The sequence below is a fragment of the Callithrix jacchus genome, chromosome 7 (genome assembly GCF_049354715.1).
Source record: "Callithrix jacchus isolate 240 chromosome 7, calJac240_pri, whole genome shotgun sequence".
In the NCBI taxonomy this organism is placed as follows: domain Eukaryota; kingdom Metazoa; phylum Chordata; class Mammalia; order Primates; family Cebidae; genus Callithrix; species Callithrix jacchus.
Genome location: NC_133508.1, coordinates 18645793 through 18658060, shown reverse-complemented (window position 1 = coordinate 18658060; position 12268 = coordinate 18645793). Strand labels below are relative to the sequence as shown.

At 39.4% G+C, this 12268-nt stretch overlaps 1 protein-coding gene across 1 annotated transcript in view; it reads right to left on the bottom strand.

The window, feature by feature from the left end:
* The window catches only part of MRC1 (mannose receptor C-type 1), a 107479-nt gene that overhangs the window by 72199 nt on the left and 23012 nt on the right, over positions 1 to 12268 (bottom strand). Inside the window, exons 4-5 of the mRNA XM_008999998.4 lie at positions 9469 to 9633; positions 2898 to 3011 (exon numbers count right to left, since the gene is read on the bottom strand). Coding sequence (XP_008998246.3) covers positions 2898 to 3011; positions 9469 to 9633 — 279 coding nt within the window. The remainder of the gene's footprint in view (positions 1 to 2897; positions 3012 to 9468; positions 9634 to 12268) is intronic.

The following is a 12268-nucleotide window of genomic DNA, read 5'->3' as shown; positions in this document are numbered from 1 at the left end:
TGTGAAATGTATCAATGCCCATATTCATCCCATTACCAACGTTGACTTTATCTGATTCTTTAATCAGTTTCCACTAAGAAATGAATAAGACCTAAGTATTCTTCAATAGGCTGAGTTGAAGGTATTGAGAGTTTCAGTTCTGGTAGCACAGCATGTCGCCCTTTTAGCTCTCCCGTTAGCTTTTTCCCCTCCATTTATTTTTATTTTTATTTTTGAGACAGAGTCTCACTCTGTCACTCAGGCTGGAGTGCAGTGGTGCAATCTTGGCTCACTGCAACCTCCGCCTCCTGGATTCACACGATTCTCCTGCCTCAACCTCCCGAGTAGCTGGAATTACAGCTGCCTGCCACTTGCCTGGCTAATTTTTTATATTTTTACTAGAGATGGGTTTAAATATTTGTTGATAGCTGTGACTAAAATAACAAGATACTGAACTAGTGGATAAGGTATCAGCACTAAAAAGAAACTTTCAAGAAACAATAATACATTTTCTAGCTATTAGTTAATTAATGTATTAATTAGTAAATCATGTTACACATCTGTTTATCAATACTACCTCTACCAACTTTGAGACATCAATTAGTGGTTTTAATGTTTGCCATAAGAATTACATACTTGAATTCATACTTGTACATCATTTATGCAAAATATCCTCACTTCAAAAGTGACTATATTTCAATAGATTAATTACTTGGTAATTATTCAATTGAATGCGTCACTGAACAATTTATATAAACCAATTTCTAATTTCCATAGGATTTCTAATTTGCAGTGGAAAAAACTTCTCATAGTATTTCACAAGGTGATTTAATCTGCACCCACTTCTTAGGAATTGAAGTTTAATTTTAAAAAGCATTACTTCGCTTTCTGAATCATATTCTACTTTCATTCTTTACTTCACTCAAAGTTAACCCACAAATTTTCTCCTTGAACTTGTAGGATGTGAGTGGTTAAATATTACAATCATCACCCCCAAATTGAACAATAAATAAAATGACCCCCTAATGTGTATAACAATTTAGTAACACAAAGAAGAATAAATTCTAGTTCCCTAATAAATTTTATTTTCTAATGATTTGATTGAGCCCAACTGGTATTCCCTAATTACATCTGACTGAATGGGGAGATAGACACCTTAAATCTCCACCCACAAAAAAAGGATATTTTATATGTATTCCCTTGCAGTAAGTTTCCCATATTCCAGAAATTTTTACTTCCCATATTCCAGAAAAAAAAAAATTGAACTGATTATTAGTTTGAGACTTGAGTGGCAGACCTGTCACCATCACATGCTGAAGTAATGCTTTGAAACTGGAATTTCATAGTAAAATCTAATACATTCAAACCAAAATATATTCTCTAAAAATTTTCTCCCATGTTTTAGCATCTATTTGAAATGTTATTTTATCAAAGTTTTTCTCTTTTAATACAACAAATTGATATAGAAAATGAAGAGTTTGCTGGGCACAGTGGCTCATGCCCGTAATCCCAGCAATCTGGGAGCCCAAGCAGGCAGATCACCTGAGCTCAGAAGTTTGAGACTAGCCTGGTCAATGTGGGGAAATGCCATCTCTACAAAAAGTACAAAAATTAGCTGGGCATGGTGGTGCATGCTTGTAATCCCAGCTACTTGGGAGGCTGAGGGATGAGAATCACTTGAGCCAGGGAGGCTGAGGTTGCAGTGAGCCAAGATGGTGCCACTACGCTTCAGCCTGGGCAAAAGAGTGAGAACTTGTAAAAAAAAAAAAAAAAAAAAAGGAGAGTTTAATTTTTTTCTAAGCCAAATGCAAAAACCACTGAATAGCTTTAAAAAAAAAAATAAAAGGCTGACTGTTTGAAGAACACCATGTTATAATAGTATGTCCCATAGGAGAATTGATAAGTAAACATGTGGCCAATATGAAGCTTCTCTCCTTTCCACACCCATGGCAGACATCACTAATCATTAACTGCCCTCTTTCCCAAACAAAATTGGCTCTGGGGTGCGATTGAGGGGTGGGGATTAGGTTCCTACCCAACAGAAGGCCTGGAGCAGCTACTAACACCAATTGGTACTGACAAAAAAGATAAAAAACTTTGTATCATTTTTTTGGTTTGCTCTCTATGTAAACTTACTTTATATTCTGCTACTTTATGTTATGACATGTAGAAATAATTAGTTCACAGCATTTTCTAGCCTCTAAAAAAATTAGAAAACTGTTGTAAGTTTTATCATCCCCAACTCTATTTTTCTACAAACTACAAATTGTCAAGAAACTTGCTAATGAATTTTTATGCTACCATGAAATATCATAAGCTATGACTGAGACAATCATTTTAATCCAATGCTATTAAATCAAAAACAGGAAAAGGGAGTGTTAATGTAGATGGTAAAATCATTGTCACAAGGACAGCAATATTGCAAATACCTCATGACTCAAGACACAGTCAGAAGTTCTCCAACTCCAAATAATTTCAATCTGTTTGTCAAACTTTACAAAGAGATGTTGGCTCATCCTCTCAAGGGTGGTAACCAAGTCCCACAGCAAGTATACATATACTAACAATGCAGTTAGCATACTTGGTAAATCATGTTGAAGAGTAGCCACAACATCTGCTTTTGAATATATTACCCAACAAACCAGGCATACTCTGAGAACTGAGACTTTAAACAGAGACCTTTAATGATTGGTATGATAATCCTGGCAGATAAATCCCTATCCCAGGAAGCTGGTATAATCTTATAGTTTAGCACATGGAAATCTAGGTGGTAGATTTCAAAGCAAGGTGAAAAGAACTGTATTTGATGAAGTCTCCCAATTCTTCTCTTTGAAATCAACAGGTGAAATAATAAAGTTCTTCATGGCATCTCAATGACTTATATTTGGATTAATTCAACAAGCCAGATTTAACCCTACCTGGTAACCAGTTCAAATATCGGAATGGACTGCGGTCACTCCACTGCCAGCCACTATTGAAGCTCAGACTGTTAAGTCCAATCCAGAGTCCTGAGGTCAAGGAACTCGTTAATCCTATATATTAAAAAAGCAAAACAAACAAACAAAAAACTGGCATTCAGAAAACAGTTGAAATTAAATTCAGAATTAAGTGCTTGACTCAAAATGTAACTGAAGGAAGTAACAATAATCATGGCTACCATATATCTCCTTTGAGTCACCTAACAATCTAAGGCATGTAAAATTATTACCTTCATTGACAGGTGGGGAAACTGAGGCAGAGAGCACATAGGTAATGGCGTTTTTATTTTTTTCTTTTTGCTGAAATCACCAAAAACCAGAGATCTGGTAAGATTTTTAAGGTTCTAACCCAGATCTAATGAGGCTTCAAACCCCATCATCTTGACTATTATCTACTTTCTCAAGGATAGTGTAAAGGTTTCTTGTGTGAATATGACTAGATATTACCTCAATTGCATATTTCAAAACTGATTCTAAGAATTTTATGATTTTTCAAAGTCAGTTTCTCTTCTTCCTTAAAATGATTAAATAGGAATCACTAAATACTTATGTTAACACCAAGAATGCTTTGTGTAGGCAGTTAGGAAATCAAAATTACAATGTTTCACATTTGGTACTAGGACTGATATGGAAGTACTAAAACCAGGGCCGGGAGCGGTGGCTCATGCCTGTAATCCCAGCACTTTGGGAGGTCAAGAGATTGAGATCATCCTGGTCAACATGGTGAAACCCCGTCTCTACTAAAAAAAAGAAAAATACAAAAAATTGGCTGGGCATGGTGGCGCATGGCTGTAATCCCAGCTACTCAGGAGGCTGAGGCGGGAGAATTGCCTGAACCCAGGAGGCGGAGGTTGCGGTGAGCCGAGATGGCGCCATTGCACTCCAGCCTGGGTAACAAGAATGAAACTCTGTCTCAAAAAAAAAAAAAAAGAAAAACCAGAAACAATGTGGACCTTAGCTCTTCAGGGGGAAACACTCTAACCTCACATCACCTCTATCTTTTTTAAAACCACAGATGAGAATTCTCTGTGCTGAGTTATTTTAATTGAATAAAAGCAATTAATTAAAATGAAAACTATCCTTTGGCTTTAAAAACTTTTTTAAAATTTGTTTTTATTTTTTAGAGATGAAATCTCACATGGTGTCCAGGTTGCTCCCAAACTCCTGGGCCCAAGTTATCCTCCCACCTCAATCTCCTGAGTAACTGGGATTACATGTCACATACCACTATCCTCAGCAACCTTAAAAAAAATATTCTTTAAAAGAATTTTCACAAATTATTTAAAGTTGTACTAACTTGAATAATTATCTCTATACTTGAAGAGATGTATTCTACAGAACATGCTCCTAAAAGTAGCATTTTTAATACTAGCTATTCCCAAAACCAATTATTCTGGGGTTTTTAAAAAACTTAGTTAAGAAAATAAATGTATTTAAGTTTTTAAAATTATAAATAATTTGCTGATTAAAGAAGAATTAAAGTAGATTTGTCTGAGATTGCTAAATTACTATGTTTGGCATGATGAGAAATGATAATGGCTCTTTAAGGGAGTTATTTATCTTTTTGACATTCTTTACCAGCTCTAAGTACTTCTAAACTTGTCCTGTAGAATTGAATTAATTAATACATTTTAAAACAAGGCCTGACATATGGTATATGTCCCATAAACATAAGTTACTACAGTTATTACCATTATTATTATCACCAATAGCCTCATACTGACAATATGAATTGGTAATAGGGTTGGAAAAAATTGTAATTTAGAAACAAAATTCAAACCTTGGGTTAAAATATACCTCTTAAAGCAGATGAGTGCTCTCCATAAATATTTTTCTCTAATTTGCTTTTGTAATTGTCTAAAAGAGCAGACCAAAATATTTTAGTATTTCTGCACAAAGTAACAATTGCACATGCTAATTTTTTTGCTGTTTGTTTCCAGATAATAACTCAAACCGGAATTTTTTTTTGGACAGTTGGGGTCTTGCTGTAGTGCCCAGGCTGCTCTCAAACTCCTGACCTCAAACAATCCTGCCACCTCCACCTCCCAAAGCACTGGGATTACAGGTGTGAGCCACTGCACCCAACCTCACATGCCCAAGGTATAACTTTTCTGCATGTATTGTCTGAAATGGTTATAAACCAACTTTTGAACTTAGATGTGATAGAAGATATATGAATGTCCAATATTACACTGGTATTTTTTTCTTTTTGTATTGAGGTCCAATGTGTTTTCCAGGCAGTACCAAAGGAAATTGGTAAAAACAATCAGGGAAACAAGCCAAATTTCACTTCCTATATCTTATTTCGGTTCTGTAAATCCTCATCCTGTCCATATGGAGTCATAAATCTGATTCAGGACTCAGAGACTCCATAGAATGATCCAGCATTTTTCAGGGTAGAAACAGAAGGGAAGATGATAAAACAGCTGTGATTGGTGTGCAAATCTGTTGCTGGGCAGAAACATTTCACCTGGCAGACAGTATGAAATCCGTCTGCAGTACATTTACTGGAGCCAGAAAACGTTGACAAAATTAAAGGCTCTCATCCATGTGTTGGGAACTAGCAGATCCCTGGGCATTCTGTGCATGAGACACAGGCAGGGTGAAATGGAAGACAGCGCTGAATTCCAGGTCAGCTATTTTCTGAACAGGAGGCATTAAGCAAGTTTCCTAACTTCTCCCTCCTAGTCTATTATCTCATCTACACAGTGGGGCTAATAATATTCATTCAGGAGGTTGCTGTGGGCTTTAGAACTAAAGCCCAGAATCTAGCACATGGTAGCTCTTCAGTAATTGGCAGGTAATTTAATACAGTCATCAAACCAGGTTCTAATTTTTTTTAAATGATACTGACTCCGGCTGGGCACAGTGGCTCACCCCTGTAATCCCAGCATTCTGGGAGGCTGAGGTGGGCAGATCGCCTGAACTCCAGAGTTCGAGACCACCCTGGGCAACATGGTGAAACCCTGTCTCTACTAATATGCAAAACATTAGCTGGTTGTGGTGGCACGTGCCTGTAGTCCCAGCTACTCAGGAGGCTGAGGCACAAGAATCACTTGAGCCCTGGTGCCACAGCACTCCAGCCCGGGTGAGTGAGACTCTGTCTCACAAAACAAAAAAAAATACTGACTGTTCAAAACCTTCACATTAAAAAAAAAAACAAACTTATTTTAAAAGTCAAATATTTTTTTAGGCTGTTTTTTCATTTTAATGGCATATTTTCCAAAGCAGAGTGGATCACAATCAGACATTCACACCGTTGTTTTCTAGATTCTTCCCCAATATCTCTCAATCAACACCGAGTGTTATCCCTTTCTTTCAAATAAACAGTGGGGGGGGGGGCGGGGGGTGGATTTCTTTCCCCTGTTGTTTAAATTCCCTGTGAGACTTTTTCTTGTCCTAATGCCTGATATTGCTGACTTAAAGAAAGGCAGGAAGTACTACAGATCTCATTAGAGATGCCATTCTTAGCCAGATGCCAGTGAAAATTTGCTGACTGAAATTCCGGAGGCTTGGCTAAGATTCAAGTAAGTATCTGAGGTGAACTTAGCCTCTGAATCTCCTGGGGCTTGTTTGGGGTCCTGATGGACACAAGAATAGCCCTGGCTGATTAGGGAAGCATTTCCTGCAGCCCGAGTCTGATAGCAGAGTCCGAGGACCAGGAAATGAGTCTGTGCTTGGGCGAAGCTGCTGCCCACTCAGATCACTTGCTCCTTCTGTGCTGGTGAAGAGAGGACAGAGTAACCTGTCCCTAGGCTTCCTAGAGGCCAGAAAACAAGTGAAGATCTGAAAAGTCAAGATAACACACCCGACAAACAAATTCAAACACAAAAACCAAAAACACACCAACTGAAACTACTTCAACTCTGATACATTTTCTTTTCTTTCTCTCTCTTCGCCCCCCCCGCCCCCCCCCCCCCCCCCCCCCCCCCCCCCCGCCCCGTGATGAGTTTTGCTCTTGTTGCCCAGGCTGGAGGGCAATGGAGCAATCTCAGCTCACTATAACCTCTACCTCCCAGGTTCAAGCAATTCTGCCTCAGCCTCCCAAGTAGCTGGGATTACAGGTGCCTGCCACCATGTCTAGCTAATTGTTTGGGATTTTATCATGTTGACCAGGCTGGTCTCAAACTCCTGACCTCGGTGATACACTCACCTCAGCCTCCCAAAGTGCTGGAATTACAGGCATGATCCACTGCACCCAGACCACCTCTGATATATTTTCTCTTATGCTTCCAAGTCTGTGCAAATAACCACAGAACTGCCTCAAATCATCTTTTCTGTTCCTTAATCATCTACATACATTTACTTTCGTCTATTCTGTACTTTCTCCTCTTCCTATTTTCGTGCATGGTTGTCAACATGAATCACTCCAGTGCTTTGTGTTCCACTATTAGAAGGGTACCAAAGGCCAATGCAAAACAGAGTAATTGAACAGACAGAGGAAGAATCCTATCTCTAAGTTTATGAACACAGTGATGCTACATTACATTTCTATCCTCAGCCTCCTTCATAATAACTTATAGGAGAGATGTGTGATGGTTGGTGATGGGTGTCATCTGAAAATAGCCAGAGAAAGGGAGGTGCTAAGAAATGAGTCAGGTAGGGAGTATGCTTTTGCCCTGGTATTGGTTCACACACATTAGCTCCTTTAACAGACGAGGTCACCAAGACACAGGGGCGTCAGGAAATCCCTACAAGCTCCCCAGTTTCACAGAGCTGGGATCTACACAGTCTGGCTCCAGAATCTTTGCTCTTAGCCCCTCTGCTCTGCTGCCTGGTGTTAGCACCCAGACACAGCAGGCACTAGCACGGTGTTTTGTCAGATGTGGTCTCTCAACCATCTGCCCCAGAATGGCCTGGGATTTTGATAAAAGGCAGATTCCTGAGCCTTGTGTCACACCTACTGATCTAGAATCTTTGGGGTCTCGTCCCAGGCATCCTCACTTTAACAGAGTTCCAAGGTGATGAATAAGCCACTTGACATAGAAGAACCACTGCATTTACTGTCTTCTGGCCATGAACTGTCTAGTTTTCCCAACAGGAGGCTGGATTTCTAAGTATCTTTATTTTGTTTCATGTTCATTTGTCAGTCAGCAAATGTTCAGCAAGACTCTTTCTTGGAAGGCTCTGTGTGAATCTCCTTGAGGGAAGAGGGGGCACAGATATTCACACGACATCCCCCCATCTTCAACTATTTGCCCCTCCAATGCCATCTCCACATGGCCTTCAGTTTGCTTTCTATGTAGGACTTCCTGTTCAAACCAATTCATCAATTTGTTTTCTTGTTTACTCCTGTTTTTTTCCCACTGGACTTTAAGCTGTATGTGGACAAGACAGGGTCAGCTTGGATGTCCCCAGGATCTAGCACAAAGCCTGGCACATGGGTACCAGATATCTTGTAAATGAATGAATGAATGAGTAAATAAATAATAACAAATTAATGTATTTATAGTGTTGTCAAGGAAGAAGGACATATATGTAAGTATTATGTTAATAAAAGTGGTAATAAGAAAATAAGAGAAATACAGATGGAAATAGACTTGCATTTCAGCTGTATACAACTGTGAGAATTTCAGGCAAAAGAAACAACATTGGAAAAGGTGTGAAGGTGACAATGGATGAGGAAACACAAGGAACCCAAGACTTCTCTTTTGTCGGGACTGCAAAATGCAAGACCGGGAACAGTAGAGATGTTGGACAGATGGCAGCCTTGAATGCCAGGCAAAATGTATTTTGCTAATTATTTGATGGGAAATGAGAAGTCATACGAACAGAGATATATTAATATTAAGCTAGCGCTGTGTCCAGAGAAACTGAAGGGAGGAGATGTTGGAGGCAGCAAATCGGGGATGCTTTTGCTCCCACAACTAATTTCTGGTCCTAATCTCTCTGTTTCCCCAGGTGTATATTTTAGAATCTAAAACAGATACTGTCCTTTCAAGCAAACTTTAGCTCCTTTATCTTCACAATCAGATAAGAACAGATGTTTAAAAAACAAATACATTGTGGAAAGGGTATCAATAAAACTTGAAAACCAATAGAGCCTGGGAGTTCAAGAGACAGGAAGCAAAAATAACTCCAGGGTTTCAGAGGAGCCCGCGACTTGTCCCTGCCGGTGATAGCAGTGTTTCGATTTATCATTTTCTACCTCTGTGATGCTAATGGAAGACCTGTGGCTTCAGGTGAGGCCTGAATGATGGATACTTGACCAGCACCATTCCATTGCCCTGTGTCCAAGAACAACATCACTGATCGATTGTGGCATCTTTTCCTGTGATCCCAGAATCCTTCTCAGCACTGGCTCTAGAGACTGTTAGAACCAATAGTTGGCTCAGGAGATAAGAGCTATTTGCCATCCCTGGTGTCATTTTCAGAGTATAGATTTGTCATATCATCTGCATAAACTGCTTAAGAACTGCTTCTTTCAATAAACACCTGTGCTGTTGACATCTAAGTCAAATTATATAAAAATAAAGCAGTCGTGATTTTACGACGTTTCTTTTCATATTACCTGTGAGGTATGTTTGCTCATGTATCTCTGTGATGCTCAGGAGCTCGGCGCTCTGTTGTTGGCAGCTTTTCCTTGCCTGGTGCCACGTTAAAGCGGATTGGGAGTTTATCTGGTAGGAAATGCTGGTCAGCGGGTCTTTATTCCATAGGCTTTCACTTCCCTCAACTGTGAAAGAAATCAGATGGGATTTGGTGCATTACGCATAGAAAGTACTTTTAGTGAATAGTATTGTTTAAACGAGCCTAAGGGCATTTTTGCCTGAAGCACTGTCTTTCTTTCCTTTTTTTCCACTTTTACTTTTTCTTCTTCTTCTTTTTAAGTCAGGGTCTCACTCCTCTGATGCTGGAATGCAGTGCTGTGATTTTGGCTCACTGTACCCTCCAGCTCCTGGGGTTAAGCAATCGTCCCACCTCAGTTTCCCAAGTAGCTTGGACTACAGGCATATGCCACCATGCCTGGCTAATTTTTTTTAAGTTTTGCAGAAATGAGGTCTCTCTATATGGCCCAGGCTAGTCTAAAACTCCTATTCTCAAGTCATTCTCCTGCCTCGGCTTCCCAAAGTGCTGAGATTACAGATGTGAGTCACCATGTCCGGACCGTTGTACTTGTTTTGTTGTTGTTGTTGTGTTTGGTCTTTTGTTTTTGTTGTTTTTGAGACAAAATCTCATTCTGTTGCCAGGCTGGAGTGCAACGGTACAATCTCAGCTCACTGCAACCTCTGCCTCCCAGGTTCAAGTAACTCTCCTGCCTCGGCCTCCTGAGTAGCTAGAACTATAGGCACCCACAACCACACCCAGCTAGTTTCTGTATCTTTAGTAGAGATGGGGTGTCACCATATTGGCCAGCCTGGTCTCAAACTCCTGACCTCATGATCCACCTGCCTTGGCTTCCCAAAGTGCTATGATTACACACGTGAGCCATGGTGCCTGCCTATTTTACTTGTTTTTAAGATGGCTTTGAGATTTTCTTTACTCCTGAAATGAAGTAAGAGGTGGGGGATGAGCTTTCAAAGGATCAACTACATCCAGTCTCTTCCACGTGCCTAAAGAGAGGCAGGCAGGCATCATCTCCCTTTTGAGAGGTGTTGAGTTGGGAAGTGAGGCAAATATAAAGACAGTAGACCTTGGATACTACGGAAGGTGGGAGGGTGGGAGGAGGATGAGGACTAAAATATTATCTGTTGGGTACAACGTTCACAGTTTGGGTGATAGGTACACTAAAAGCCCAGACTTTGCCATGATGTAATATCTGAATGCAAGACATCTGCATGTATACCCCCTAAATATATAAAAATTAAAATAAAAATTTTAAAATTTAGAAAAGAACAGAGATACAAGCCCAACCTCTTCGATCTACAAAAATAAGGCGGGGGAAGCATGGAAAATAAAAATACATCTTCTCAGCAAGTAGATATTTTGCCTTTGCCTGTATATTCTAGTCTGGTCTTTCTGTAAACATAAAGTGTCAGCAGGGAAGGTCACAAACTCCTGCAGACAAAGTGGCCTGAGCCTGCACCTGAGGTCTTATCACTCACTGGACACTTGACTTCAAATGCTGCTTGTAACTTTTTCATTTCTCAGAGTAAAAAAATCACAGGGAAATTACTTTGCTATTATGATTCCTAATAAATTCCATAAACATGAATGTACTCTATAAATAGCCAATAATATATAAATATTATTGATAGCATTTCACATTTAAGAGGTTTGGGAAGCTAGTAAACAAATGAAATATTTTTGCATGCTTTATGTAGTGAATAATATTTCTTTTTCTTTTCTTTTTTTTTTTTTTTTTTTTGAGATGGAGTTTCATTCTTGTTGCCCATGCTGGAGTTCAATGGCACCATCTCAACTCACCGCAACCTACTTCTCCCGGATTCAAGGGATTCTCCTGCCTCAGCCTCCCAAGTAGCTGGGATTACAGGCATGGGCCACCATGCCTGGATAAGTTTGAATTTTTAGTAGAGATGGGGTTTCTCCATGTTAGTCAGTCTGGTCTCAAACTCTCAACCTCAGGTGATCTACCTACCTTGGTCTCCTAAAGTGCTGGGATTACAGGTGTGAGCCACTGTCCCTGGCTGGCCTCTTTTTTATTTTTAATAATATAAAATCCTACTTACAAGCCATGTGAAGTAATAATCTTTTCATTTATTTTCAAGGACAAAAGGAGGTATCATATAACTTCTCTGAAAATTTTCTGAGAAATACTCAATTTGCTAAGAAATTAGGCAATTTTCCATAAGCACACAGCCTATGCTGTTGTCTCTGCATCTCATTGCACTTTGTATCTGATGAGGAAGTGATCACAGATCTTTTTGTCAAATGCAAACCACACACCATGATATGAAACTTGTGGTCCCATGACATATTGAAGAGGAAGAAAACATACCAAACTTTGATTCAGGCAATAACGTAGAAATTTTAAAGGTATTTTAATTACAAAATAATTATATGTTTATATAAAAATAAATTTGAATCAGCAATGCTAAACTTAAATTTTAATGATCTGAGGTCTTGCTGGTTTCATGTTTATGTCAGCAAAACCATTCAGATGAGACTAATTTGGGGGTTATTTGAAGATAGAGATGTTTTAAACAACTCATTTTAGAAATGCGGAGGACAGTTTTGTTTATAATATAGTAGAAAATGCCAGGTGCAGTGGCTCACACCTGTAATCCCAGGACTACTGGAGGCTGAGGTGGGGGGACTATGAGGTCAGGAGTTCAAGGCCAGCCTAATCAACATGGTGAAACCCCATCTCTACTAAAAACACAAAAAAATTAGCCAGACGTGGTGATGCA